Source organism: Elephantulus edwardii, unplaced genomic scaffold (assembly GCF_000299155.1).
Source record: "Elephantulus edwardii isolate Elephantulus edwardi_28Jun2011 unplaced genomic scaffold, EleEdw1.0 scaffold00296, whole genome shotgun sequence".
Classification (NCBI taxonomy): Eukaryota; Metazoa; Chordata; class Mammalia; order Macroscelidea; family Macroscelididae; genus Elephantulus; species Elephantulus edwardii.
Genome location: NW_006400046.1, coordinates 1,092,526 through 1,105,890, shown reverse-complemented (window position 1 = coordinate 1,105,890; position 13,365 = coordinate 1,092,526). Strand labels below are relative to the sequence as shown.

Sequence of the window (13,365 nt, the reverse complement as noted above, 5' to 3'; positions counted from 1 at the left end):
ACACATCAATGTCACAGTGTTTAGCATCACAGCAATCACGAGTTTCCTCTGTACAGCAATGCACAGACCAGTGCTATACCACTTGGAAGAATGTTTGACCAAAAACAATTAAAACCTGGATTCAAAACCAAGGTCTGGTTCAAACTCCATGAGCTTAAGCATTCCCACTGTTTCTCACCAAAAAAAGTGCCTGACTGGGAGCATTCTGCTGTTTCCTCAGTTTCCAACCTCGCATTCTAATTAATACATATTTTGGGAAAGTTTGGACGGGTCGAAGGGTAGTGCAGAAGAGGATGAGATGAACTGACAGAATAACTGGGGTACTAAGGGTAAGTGTATCAGAGACAGCAAGGTTGGCTCAGGATAGAGCAGGGTACAGAGGTTGCTATGAGTCATAGTAGATTCCACAGCACGTAACAACAATAACAAAAGCTTTAAGGGTATGCAAATCCCCTGCCCTAATTTTCATATCTATTGATGGCTCTTGCCTGTAGCAACTATTACTGTGGTCTTTATCTAATGATGACCTCGTGCTTTCCCACTTCATACAAAAGAAAACCAGCCCCACTCATTGCTATCAAGTCAGAACAGACTCAGCTGACTTTCGGATGCTATACAACACACAGAAAGAGATTGCCCATTTTCACCTGCAGAGCAACTGATAGATTCAAACCTGCCACCTTTGGGCGGATAGCACAACTCCTTGCCCAACTACATTTATTGCTTTCCCCCTTTCTGTATCTATTAATTGGAATTTTATACTTGGACCAAGAGGCAGTCTTCAGAATAGAGCAAGGAGACACTACATGGTTCAAAATCAAGAAGGGGGTCCATCAGGGATGTATTTTGTCTCCATACCTTTTCAATCTGTATGCAGAAGAGACCATCCGAGACGCTATATTCTGTACGAGGAGGAATGTGGCATCAGGATTGGTGGAAGAGTCATTAACAACCTGCGTTATGCAGACAATACAACCCTGCTTGCTGAAACTGAGGAGGACCTGAAGTGCTTGCTGCAGAAGGTCAAGGACTGCAGCCTTCAATATGGATCGAAGCTCAACATCAAGAAGACAAAGATTCTCACCACTGGGTCAATTGGCAGCATCAGTATAGAGAGTGAGGAGACTGAGATAGTTAACAGTTTTAGTTTACTTGGCTCCACAGTCAACACTCTTGGTAACAGCAGTCAGGAAATCAAGAGGTGAATTGCTTTGGGAAAGTGAGCTGTGAGAGACCTTTTAAGAGTACTGAAGAGGAACGACGTCAGGCTGGAGACTAAGGTGTGCCTGTTCCGGGCTATAGTATTCGCAATTACGTATTATGCATCGGAGAGTTGAACAGTGACTAGGGATGATAGAAAGAGAATTGATGCCTTTGAGTTGTGGTGCTGGAGAAGTGTGTTGAATATACCATGGACTTCTAGGAGAACAAACAGGTTTGTCCTGGAGAGGGTGAAGCCAGAATGCTCCTTGGAGTCAAGGATTCTGAAGCTTCGCCTGACATATTTTGGGCATGTTGCATGAAGGGACTGGTCCTTGGAGAGGGACATCATGTTTGGGAGAGTGGAGGGGCGGCGCAGGAGAGGGAGACCCTCGATGAGATGGATCGATTCTGTGATTGGGGCGGTGGGAATGAGTGTGTTGGAGACGGCGAGGTTGGCACAGGATAGAACGGTGTTTAGGGCTCTTTTACATAGGGTCGCTATGAGTCGCAAGTGACTCGACGGCACATAACACAAACAACAACTGTAAGGAATAGTTGCCTCAGACCATTTGTTTATTTATCAAATTATGCATTTTTATCCCTATGGACTTGTGGACATTTACTTCTTTAGATTGTTGCTGTTCTTGTTAGGTGCTACTGAGCTGACTAAAATTCATAGTAACTCGGTGAACACTGATTGTGAACCCTGTGCTATCCTGAGCCAACATCACTGTCTTTGACATACCTGATCCCATCACCACAGTCACCACATCAATCTATCTCATGCAGGCTCTTCCTCTCCTGCGCTGACCCTCTACCTTTCAAGTATAATATTTGGCCCTTCCTGATAACATGCCCAACGTATGTCTGACAGAATCTTTAGACTAGGAAGATTTCTTTTTTTTTTTTAGAAAATAAAAATTTTATTTAAAAAATAATGTTATCTACTTTCTGTGGCCTACTTGGATAGAATTATCTATAGTTGTCTACACCAGGAAGATCTTTCAAATTTCATACCAAGGTTCACCATCTCCAGCTGAATATGCCCCAGATGATGCTCCCTTTACATTTTAGGGTAAAATCCACATCCACTATTTTCCCTGACAATCTTCACATTTCATTGCTCATTTCTGCTCTGGCCCTACTGGTCTTCTCATGAACTCTCAAACAGATCCTTTTTATTTCTTCTTCCTCCTTCTCCACCTTTGCCTGGGATTCCTACTACTCTTCTTCAGAGACATCTACCTAAACAATCTTTTCCTTTTGCATCAGGATTGGAGGAAGACTCATCAACAACCTACACTATGCAGATGACACAACCTTGCTTGCTGAAACTAAGGAGGACTTGAAGTGCTTACTGCAGAAGGTAAAAAACTACAGTCTTCAATATGGATTGAAGCTTAACATCAAGAAGACAAAGATTCTCATTACCAGGCCCCTTGGCAGCATGATGGTGGATGGAGAAGAGATTGAGGTTGTTAACAGTTAAAGTTTGCTCAGCTCCACAATCAACACTCTTGGCACCAGCAGTCAGGAAATCAAGAGACCAATTGCACTGGGAAAATCTGCTGTCAGAGACCTCTCCAGAATACTGAGAAGCAACAATATCAGTCTAGAGACTAAGGTGAACCTCATCCAGGCCATGGTCTTCACAATTACTTGCTATGCGTCAGAGAGCTGACAATGACTAAGGATGCTAGATGAAGACATGATGCCTTTGAGTTGTGGTGCTGGAGAAGAGTCTTGAGCATGCATGCCATGGACTGCCAAGAGAACAAATAGATCTGTCTTAAGGTGAAACAAAGTTTCTCCTTGGAGGTTAGGATTTTGAAGCACTGTCTCACATACTTTGGGCATGTGGCCAGAAGGGACCGGTCCTCGGAGAAGGACATCATGCTTGGAAGGGTGGAGGGACAGCGCAGGAGAGGAAAACTCGGGACGAGATGGATTGATACAGTAACTGGGGCAATGGGGTAGATGTCAGAGTCAGTGAAACTGGCTTAGGACAGGGCAGGCTTCAGAGCTGTTTACAGACAACTCAACAGCACATAACAACAGCAACAACATTTATTTCCTTGTTTACTATATCTTTCATTCATTGCTTTAGCAGTGTATGACACCTCAAAAAAACAAATATCCTCAGAACTGGTACAAGAAACCACATCATGGTAAATGGAGAAAAGATTGAAGTTGTCTGCGATTTAATTTTACTTGGATCTACAATCAACACCCCTGGAAGTAGCAGTCAAGAAATCAAACAATGATTATATTGGGCTAATCTGGTGGCATCCACTTTCAAAATAGCTTGCCTCCGGAAACTATGAATTTGGACAAATGATGGAAGTTAGACAAGTGTTCAGGTCTTTTTTTTTTTTTTTTACCTGATTTCTTGATGGTTTATTAAGAGTAGAACTCCAGATAAAGGACATACTGATTTTGCCTGGGATAATTGAGGAAAAAAAGCCAAAGAAGCTTAAATATCAACTAGGTCCTCATGGATGTTCAATGTTCAGGTCTTTTGTTCATAGGGTTGCTATGAGTCATCTACGACTCCACGACAGCACTTAACAACAACAACAATCTTATGCTAAGAACTTCTTTAAAGTGCTAAAGAGCAAGGACCTTTAAAGACTAAAGTTCATCATATTATATTCAGTTACTTCATATGCATATGGAATTTGGACAATCAATAAAGAAGACCAAATATGGACCATGCTATGCACTTCCAAAAGCACACCCACACAAAAATCTCTCTTAGAAGAAGTACTGACATGATGGTTCTTAGAAGCAAAAATGATACATTTTATCTTACATACTTGGGGAACATTAGTCGAAGTGGCCAGACCCTGAAGAACATCATGCTTGGAAATGCAAAGGCAGAGAAAAAGAGGATGACCCTCAACGAGGTGGTCTTTGTCAACACAGTGACAGGAACAGTGATTCAACACAGCAATAATTGTGAGGATGGTTATGATGGTATACGCGGACTTGATTTTGAAAAGCCATCAGCATCATGCCCACCATATGGAGCTATGTAGCTGCTATGTAAGGACTTGATGCTCTTATCCATTATTATCATCTATCATCAGTGACCAGCGAAGCTGAACTCCAGTCATTAAGAAAGATGCTTTTATCAAGTCCCAGTTTTGGGAAATCCCTTTCCCTGGCCCAGATCGAACGTCCAGGGATGCTTGTCAGGTCTCAAGCCCACACTGCTTAGACTCCCAAAGACCTGGTGGAATCCTGGCGCTTTTGGACCACAGACTTTCATCGCTCCGCCCACTGGCCTGGACCGCCTGGGGTCTCCATGGAAACCCACTAGCCACGGGAGGGCGTAATAGCATAGAGAAGGACAGGGTCTCTTGCCTATTGGACCAATGTCATCTGGGAGAGGAGAACAAATGGGAATTCTGATTGGTGCTTTTTTGAGGGCAGGCGGGACTAAAGGAATGCTGTACGATTTATACCAATAAATAGACGAGATGGCTTTGATGGACAGGTGCAGCGGGAAGCGGCCTAGAGAGCGGGCTTTCACCCAACCGGCGGGCCGTAGTCCCGAAGAAGGGCCAATGAAGCAGCGGCGGGGGTGGGGCGAAGGGGCCGGTTGCTCCGGAAGTGGAGGGAGGGGGTGAAAATGGCGCCCAGCTCGAAATCGGAGCGGAACAGCGGGGCCGGGAGCGGCGGCGGTGGCCCTGGGGGTGCCGGGGGAAAGCGGGCAGCGGGTCGGCGGCGGGAGCACATCCTCAAGTACCTGGAGCGGATTAAGGTGAGGCTTGGAGCTTAGAGGAGCGCGTCGGAGGGTGGGGAGCAGGGACGAGGGAGGTGGAGGGAGGGCGTTCGCGGGGTGAGGGGCTGGGGGCGGGGCCCTGGGGGAAGGGGTTTGGATGGAGGGAGCTGGGGCGGGGCCTCAGGGAGAAGGTTTGGATGGAGGGGCAAGGGGCGAGGCCCTGGGGTAGTGGGCTTTGGTGGACGAAGATGGGGTGGGGCCTCGGGGTGGGGGCTTGGATGCAGGAGGCGGGGCCCGAGGCTGGGGGCTCGGATGGAGGATGGGGCGGGGCCGCTGCGAGGGGGCTTGGATCGGGTGGACCCTAGAGGCTGCTGGAGGAATAAGGAGATAGGGGGCTGATCCTGGGTCAGATTCTTTTTCACAGCCTTGCTCTGGGTGGCCCCTCCGCTATGGCGCTTTCCCGCCCCCCTTAGCGGAGCGGCGCCCCCAGACCCGCCTCGGGCTTCTTTAGCATGGGGGGGGTGGTCCTCTCTCGACCCCAGCTCTGGCTGCACCGGATCTGGAAGCGCCTCTACCTGGATCTGCCTCTTCCGTTGAATGGGAGCGAGCTCCCCTTACAGGCTGGGTCTTCCCCCCCACCCCCTAGACTCGGAGCTACTTGAGCCCAGTAGGCTCCCCCGTAGCAATCTCTTATGGGGACCCAGGGAGAGCAGAGGTGTGACTGTCCTGTCAAATCAGAGGCAGGCCTCTGTCCCCAGACAGGTGTCCCCAGGCAAGCTGTCTGCCCTCTCCTTTAGGCTTGGAGCTCCAGGATGGCAGGGCTGTGTCTCCCCCCTTTGACTGGCAGCTCCCTGGGCAGAGGCTGTCTCCGCCCTCAGCCTGGGTGCTCCCGGGTGAGGCTGAGGCTCCACCCTGAGCTCGGAGGCGCCCTGGGCAGGACGGTGCCTCCCCTGCCCGCCTGGGCCTTCCTGACAGGGCGGCTGTTCTCTTGGGCCTCCCTCCGACCAGGTCTGTTTCCACCATCAGACTGGGACCTTCTTGGGAGGCACGATTGTCTCCTGCCAGTCAGAAAGCTCCCCAGACAGGATGTTTTGTTTCCCAGCCGACTGGATTCTCTTGAAGATAGGCATATGTGTCCACCAGCACATGGGGTGTCAGGGCTGAGGGTCTGAACAAGTTATGCCAGCCTGCCCGCCAGGATTCTTCCTAGGTGACATCTTTGGAAGGAGGGACAGGACTAGAAAGGTGTAGTTGATTGAGGAGGGGTTAAGGCAGGAATCAGGCCCACTCTTCTGTCTGCCATCACCAGCCATACCCCCAACTCACACTGGCCTGTGGGCCTGACCCTGAGTGTGGACAGATGGGTTGGGACAGTTGAGTGCAATGGGCTAAGCCTCCATGGTGGTCAAGGATACCTTAGGACAGGATTCAGAAGGGGAACTGGTGATCCAAGGCCAGAGAGGCCAGGGCAGTCTCAGGTGGAGTGGGAGCCTTGCCCCAGCTCCACTGGCTTCAGCATTCTTGCTTGTGGTCTGTCTGCCCCAGCCCTTCCCACCTGCTGGAACACGGACCACTTTGACCAAGTGACCGGCAGAAAAGGCACTTATCTGGCCAGAACCGACTGGACCCCTCGGGTGCTGCTTTGCTTTGGGTGGGAAGTCTGGTGGTCCCCTTCAGGTGATTCATGGTGAAAAGTGTGGGCTTCTTCCCCAGATCAGCGGACAGCTGTCCCCGCGTCTCTTCCGGAAGTTGCCACCTAGGGTCTGTGTCTCCCTTAAGAACATTGTGGATGAGGACTTCCTCTACGCTGGGTGAGGCTGGGGCCGGGCAGGTCGGGCCGGGCCTGGATCGGTGACAGGTTCTCTGACCCATGCTCTTCCCCCACAGACACATCTTCCTGGGCTTTTCTAAGTGTGGCCGCTACGTCTTATCCTACACCAGCAGCAGCGGGGACGATGACTTCTCCTTCTACATCTACCACCTGTACTGGTGGGAGTTCAACGTGCACAGCAAGCTCAAGCTGGTATGGCCAGGCCGGGCTCCACGTGTGGTAGCACGTGGCTCCCATGGGCCCTTCTCCTGCTCGCCAAGCTCAGGGCTGATCACGCAGTAGGCAGCATGACCCTGGAGGGTCATGTCATATCACTGAGCCTCAGATAACTTGTCTGTAAAATAACCAGCTCACACAAGGTGGTCTCAAAGACTGTGCTCCTGGGTTCAGACATATGAAATTGCTGTTTTTATAGGTCAAGGTGGGAACTAGAGGTGGTTGAATTTGTTGTAACTTGGTGTATAAACCCCATGAAACAACAGTGACGCAGGTTTTATGGGGCACCTTAGCTGCTTATGACTACGTGGGCTTTCTAGCCCTAATAAGCCACTTGGACCCACCATAAGGTGGGCACCGTTACCCCATTTTCTAGATGTGCTTGGAAAAGTAAAGGGATTTGCCGAGGTCTCTAGCCAGGAGGGCCAGGCCATTCTCAGAGCCAGTAGGTCAGCCTGAACCATCTGCTGCCTGCCAGCGGGACCACAGTCTAGCTTGGGTCCAGCCCCACTTCTGCCCCTTAGAAGTGGAGCCTCCCAGCCCCTGACCGCAGGGGAGGTTGTCTGAGACCTGACTCCGGATGGGGCTGGGAGCTGGTTGGGGCTCCTCAAATTGAGGTCCCACCAAAGAGGATTCCCTCGCCAGCTCCAGCTCAGCTGCTCCAGCTCTGTCTTGAGTGGCCTCTCCTGAGCCCCTGGGCCCCAGCCCACGCTGACCCTGCAAACGCCCCTCAGGTACGGCAGGTGCGACTCTTCCAGGATGAGGAGATCTACAGTGACCTGTATCTGACAGTGTGCGAATGGCCCAGCGATGCCTCCAAGGTCATCGTCTTCGGCTTCAAGTGAGGCGCAGGGACTGGGAGGCTGGGGATGCGGTATGACCTGGGGTGGGGAGCAGCAGGCTGAGGCAGTGCCCCCTCCCACCCCCAGCACCCGCTCAGCCAACGGGATGCTCATGAACATGATGATGATGAGTGACGAGAACCACCGGGACATCTACATCAGTGCCGTGGCTGTGCCGTCGCCAGGCCACTGTGCCGCCTGCAGAGACGCCATCCGCGCCCACCCAGGTGACAGCCGGGGCCTCCAGGGGCTTGGCCCAGTTGCCTCCCTGGTGGAGGCCTCGGGTGAGAGTGGTGTGCCCTGTGTTGCTGCAGGCGACCCAAGCGCACAGTGCCTGCGGCACGGCTTCATGCTGCACACCAAGTACCAGGTGGTCTACCCTTTCCCCACCTTCCAGCCCGCCTTCCAGCTCAAGAAGGACCAGGTGGTGCTGCTCAACACCAGCTACTCCCTGGTGGCCTGCGCTGTCTCTGTCCACTCGGCAGGTAGGCCTCGCCCGCGTCCCTACCCAACCCTGATGTGAATGATTTGGATGTATCACCTGCTGACCCTGCCCAGCATCCCAGTGAGGTTGGTCCTGGTGCAGACAGGGTGGCCGAGTCACTCAGCAGTGAAGGAACTCCTTGCAGGTCCCACATTGGACTGGGAATGCGGGGACCCAACACTCCTGGGCAGCCTGTGTGCTCCACGCTTGCTTTGTCCAGACGGCCGGCCGCAGCCACTTAGATCATTGAGCATTGAAACGCTGCTCGTGCGCTCCAGGAGCTGAGTTTTCAATTCTCATCTTAGTTATTTTGACTTTAAACAACTGTAGTTGTCGTTGTATAGCATAGAGTCAGAACTAACTCATATCTGACTCTGATGGGTTTTCAGAGACAGTTAATCACACAGGAGGAAATTGCCCATCCTTCTCCCACAGAGCATTTGCACTGAAAAATTTTGGAGTGATTTGTGGAACAGTCAGAATCTGACATCATTGTTTATTGAGACATATAAAGGAAAAGAATGAAATGACCTCTTGGCAGAGGGTGGCAGCTTCAGAGAGCTCAGGGATGCAATGGCTGGTAGGAGTAGAGATGGGGTAGACCCTGCCCTCTGGAGCAATGGGACCTGGAGTGTGTGTGATCTTTGCCTGGGTTCACCTTCAGGGCCTTCCCACCGGGCCATGGGGCATGTCCAGTGCAGTGGTGGGGGCATCGGGAACCCAGAGTCTCGCCTTAGTGGCAGAAGTAAGACAGGTGAGTTGTTCTTGGTAGCAGAGCCACAGATCCTCAGGCAATCCTGGTGGAACGAACACGTAACACAAATGTACAGAGAACCTCAAAAGAAGAGATCTGTAACAGCTCAACTACTTAGCTGTTACTGTGTGCTTTAATATGTAAGAGTTCAACCCCATAAGAAGATATTTACTAAATACATGAAAATGGTTGCCTGTGGAGGGGAAAGTGAATGCAGAGAGGATTCTGTATCTAACGCTAGCCAACAAGCAAGTGGCCAGGGTACCGCTGTCCCCACACATATCCAGGGGCCATCCTAGCTCCTGGCAGCCCCAAGTGTCGCTGGGCCAGTGCTGCCCCTTACTGAGAACAGGCCCTCGGGGTGCCCACTCAGGATGGGTTGATGGACCATTGCTGACGTCTTAGTCAGGGCTGCAGGCTCCTGTCAGACAGGTTTCCATCGTGTGCCCCCAGCCCAGGGAAGGGATGATGCCACAGCTGTCTGCATGTTTTGTTACCACAAGGGGGAATTACCAAGGACCTTCCGACACCGCTGCTGTTGGCGCTTACTCCCCCAGAGCGCCATCACTCTGTAGGATTGGAGCCTGGCCTCTTATCTCTCCGTGTGTCCTTGACAAGCTTCTCTGGGCCTCTGACCCCGAGTCTCTGAGCTGGGAGAACATGGGCCTCCCTCCAAGCATGGCCTCACTCAGCGCCCACCATGGTAGTACTCATAGATGGGGTGGCGGTCAGCCTGGCCCTCGACCACACTCTGCACCCAACAGGGAGGATGAGGCTCCTGGCTGTACCAGCTTGAAGTCTAGCTGGGCAGGAAGGACAGATGCTATGTGTGGATGGACAATTGGGCTTTGCCACATTGCTTTCGTATGTCTGCACAGAAGCTTCCTGGCCCAGGTCTGTGTCCAAGAGTAGGTGTTCAAAATAAGGTTTGAGCCTTATCTTGTGTGTGTATCCGTGCTAGATACTTCCGATTGGCCTCCATCTTCTAGAAGAGTCTTCTCTAGGTGCTGTTCTAAGAATTGCTCGGGAAGGTGTGAAGAGGGGCTCACCCTGCACGAGGTGGAATGCTGACCTTTTCCACTTTTTTGGTTCCAGGCGATAGCGGCTTCTGCCAAATCCTGTACGACCACACAGCTTCACCCCTGGTTCCCCCTTCCCCTCCTGTACCCCAGAGCCCAGAGATGTCCCCACCCCTCTCCAGTCTTTCCCCTGAGGCTGCTCCAGCCCGGTCCACCGGGGTCCCTGAGACCTCGCCGGCCATCGCCAAAGCCAAGGAGTTTGTGGCCGACATCTTCCGCAGGGCTAAAGAGGCCAAGGGGGGGACATCTGAGGAAGCCCGGCCACCCCCCTGCCCAGGGCCCTCAGGGAGCCGCTGCTGCCTGCCCACCGAGCCCCCAGCCCCAGGTGCAGAGACAGTGCCCCGTGATAGCCCCCCTGGTGCAGAGGCGCTCACCCCCGAGCCTGGCTACGTCAACTACACCAAATTGCATTACGTGCTGGAGTCTGGGGAAGGGACAGAGCTGGAGGATGGTGAGTGGGGCCCCGCCGGGGTCAGCTGGGGGCTGCTTGGACTTCCTCCACCCCTACCTCCTGCTTCTGCCTCCCGCTTCCCAGAGTTTGAGGACGACAAGATCTCTCTGCCTTTCGTGGTGACCGATCTCCGGGGCCGCAACCTACGGCCCATGCGTGAGCGCACGGCTGTCCAGGTTAGTGCTGGGCACAGGCAGGCTGGGGGTGGCCCTGGGATCCTGTTGGTGATGTGGGAGTGGGCATAGTCCTTCCCTGCCCCATTCCCTCTGCTACAGGGCCAGTACCTGACGGTGGAGCAGCTCACGTTGGACTTTGAGTATGTCATCAATGAGGTTATCCGCCATGATGCCACCTGGGGCCACCAGTTTTGCTCTTTTAGTGACTATGACATCGTGATTCTGGAGGTGGGCACAGGCCTGGGACAGGGAGGGCCTAGGACCTCCCTCCTGGACGTGTCACCATCAAGAGCTGTCACCTTCCATTGTTTTCTAGGTGTGCCCAGAAACTAACCAGGTCCTCATCAACATTGGCCTGCTGCTCCTGGCCTTCCCGTCTCCCACTGAGGAGGGCCAGCTCCGGTGAGTAAGCTGGGACCCCGTCCCTAGGAAGGGCCATGTCAGTGTGGGCAAGTGAAGATGGGAGAAGACCTCTCTGATCCCACCCAAATATGGGTCCGCCACCCCACCCCATAGTGCTCCAGAAACTAGGTCCTCCCAAAGCAGCCTGGTCTCTCCAGAGACTGAGTAGTTACCCCCTTCCTCTGCACCCCTGCAGACCAAAGACCTATCACACTAGCCTCAAGGTGGCATGGGACCTCAACACAGGCATCTTCATGACTGTCAGCGTGGGCGATCTCACTGAGGTCAAAGGGCAGACCAGGTGAGGCGGGGCCGGGTGGGTGGGGTCGGGGGTGGCAGGGCCTGGAGAGCGGCTCATCTCCACCCCCCTCAGCGGCAGCGTCTGGAGCTCATACCGCAAGAGCTGCGTGGACATGGTGATGAAGTGGCTGGTGCCCGAGAGCAGTGGCCGCTATGTCAACAGGATGACCAATGAGTCACTGCACAAAGGTGGGCCTGGGCATGGACCAGGGTCCTTGCTGGCAGGGGTCACGCTCAACGTTGGCTCTACCAGGGCAGGTGTGAGGAGGCATCATGAAGTCTGGGGAGAGGGGAGGGCAACCTCTACTAGACTAAGAGCCTCTGATACAAGTGGGATCTGGGGCTCACTTGGCAAACTTTGTTTGGCTGCTAGTACCCTCTGGTCCTGGCCTTGTGAGACCTGGGCCAGTGGGTGGGGGCAGGCCCGAGAAGCCTGACCAGCAATGTTCTCACAGCTGTGTCCCCCCTCCGTGCAGGGTGCTCTTTGAAGGTCCTGGCGGACAGTGAGCGATACACATGGATCGTGCTGTGAGGGCCTCGCTGCCCTGGACACTGATTCCAACTACCTCCGCGGCCTGGGAGCTGGTCGCTGCCTGGGCTGGCCTCCTCCCGGCCGCGGGCCAGCAAACTGACGACCGGCACTAGTGTTAAGCTGCAGGAGGATGCTGGGCAGGGGCAGCCCCGGAGGCCTGAGAGTCTGGACGCTTCTTATTTATGCCTATTTAAGTTGGGAAGGAGCTGAGGGCAGGGCTCCTTGCCCCACCAACTGAGAGTGCCCCCTCTCCCTTTTTGGGGCCACTTCCTTGTGCATTTGCCCCTTCCTTTGCCACCGCAGGAGGTGAGGACATTGCCCTTGGGGAGGCTGAAGCCCCCTGCCCTGCCCGCTCAGCCTCCCCATCTGGTGGTGAGAAACTCATGGTTCCTCTTCCTTCATGTAATAAATGTTTTATTTCTCAATCTCTGTAAGGCCCCCCCCCTCACTACAGCCCAGGGCCCAGCAGCAGCTCACAGCCTCTCAAGTCCTGGCAAGGCAGCAGTAGCCAAATAACACAGCGGAATTTATTGTTTTAAGAAAGACTACAAAAAGGTAGAAAACAGCTCAGCACACTAGACTACCACACGCGTGGACACTTGACCGCCATAAGAAGGGAGGCCCCTGGGCATTGGATCGGGCAGGGCCAGTCCCAAAAGCTGTAGCACGCGGAGCACACAAAATAGTGATTTTTATACAGTAGGTCCGTTTTTTTCCTTTTTGCCATAAACATTTATCGCACAGGTTTAAAACACTGAGAAAATCAGAACAGATAAGGCCATGATAAGTTGGAAAAAAACCCAACAAGTTACCGACTCCGCTTGGTGGCGCTCACAAATCGCACAATAGTTACGTGGTTCAGAGGGTTGGGGGTTGCACGTCACGGAGGAAAAGCACGTCTCCAGGAGGAGTGGGAGCGGAGAAGGTTCCATTACAAAACCATTGGCGGGGAGAGGGCCCTGGGCCAAACCCTGGGCAGGCACGGGGCACACCTGGCCCCACTGCCTGCGGCAGGCCCCCTGGGCCAGCCAGGCTGCCCGATGTTCTTTGGAAGCTGGAGGCCAAGCCCTGGCCACTGTCCCCCAGCCAGGCCGGGCAGCGCCCCCTCGGGCTGAGGAGCAAGGGAAGGCCCAGCTCTGGAGAAGATGCGACACCCACAGCTTTAATTGCACTTATACCAAGAGGGAGGGGAGCAGTGGGGCTGCTAGGGGAGGGCTTCCGGGACTGCTGCCAACAGGGGGTCCCCAGGTGACTCCCGCCTGGGGCTCAGGCTGGGCCCAGGATAGACTGTGCAAAGCCAGCGAGCTGAATAAGTTAACTGTTCCGCAGGGGAGGGGGCCTGCCTGCCTGCCCCTGGGTGGTGGGAGG

At 53.4% G+C, this 13,365-nt stretch overlaps 1 protein-coding gene across 1 annotated transcript; it reads left to right on the top strand.

The window, feature by feature from the left end:
• Positions 1-4,837: 4,837 nt before the first annotated feature.
• On the top strand, positions 4,838-11,997 carry DCAF15 (DDB1 and CUL4 associated factor 15). The gene is made up of 13 exons (XM_006900778.1): positions 4,838-4,969; positions 6,644-6,741; positions 6,818-6,953; positions 7,712-7,818; positions 7,907-8,046; positions 8,134-8,304; positions 10,153-10,587; positions 10,672-10,763; positions 10,863-10,991; positions 11,080-11,165; positions 11,362-11,466; positions 11,539-11,654; positions 11,942-11,997. Exons 1-13 carry the CDS (start codon positions 4,838-4,840, stop codon positions 11,995-11,997), a joined length of 1,803 nt encoding a protein of 600 aa, XP_006900840.1.
• The last annotated feature ends 1,368 nt before the right edge of the window (positions 11,998-13,365 follow it).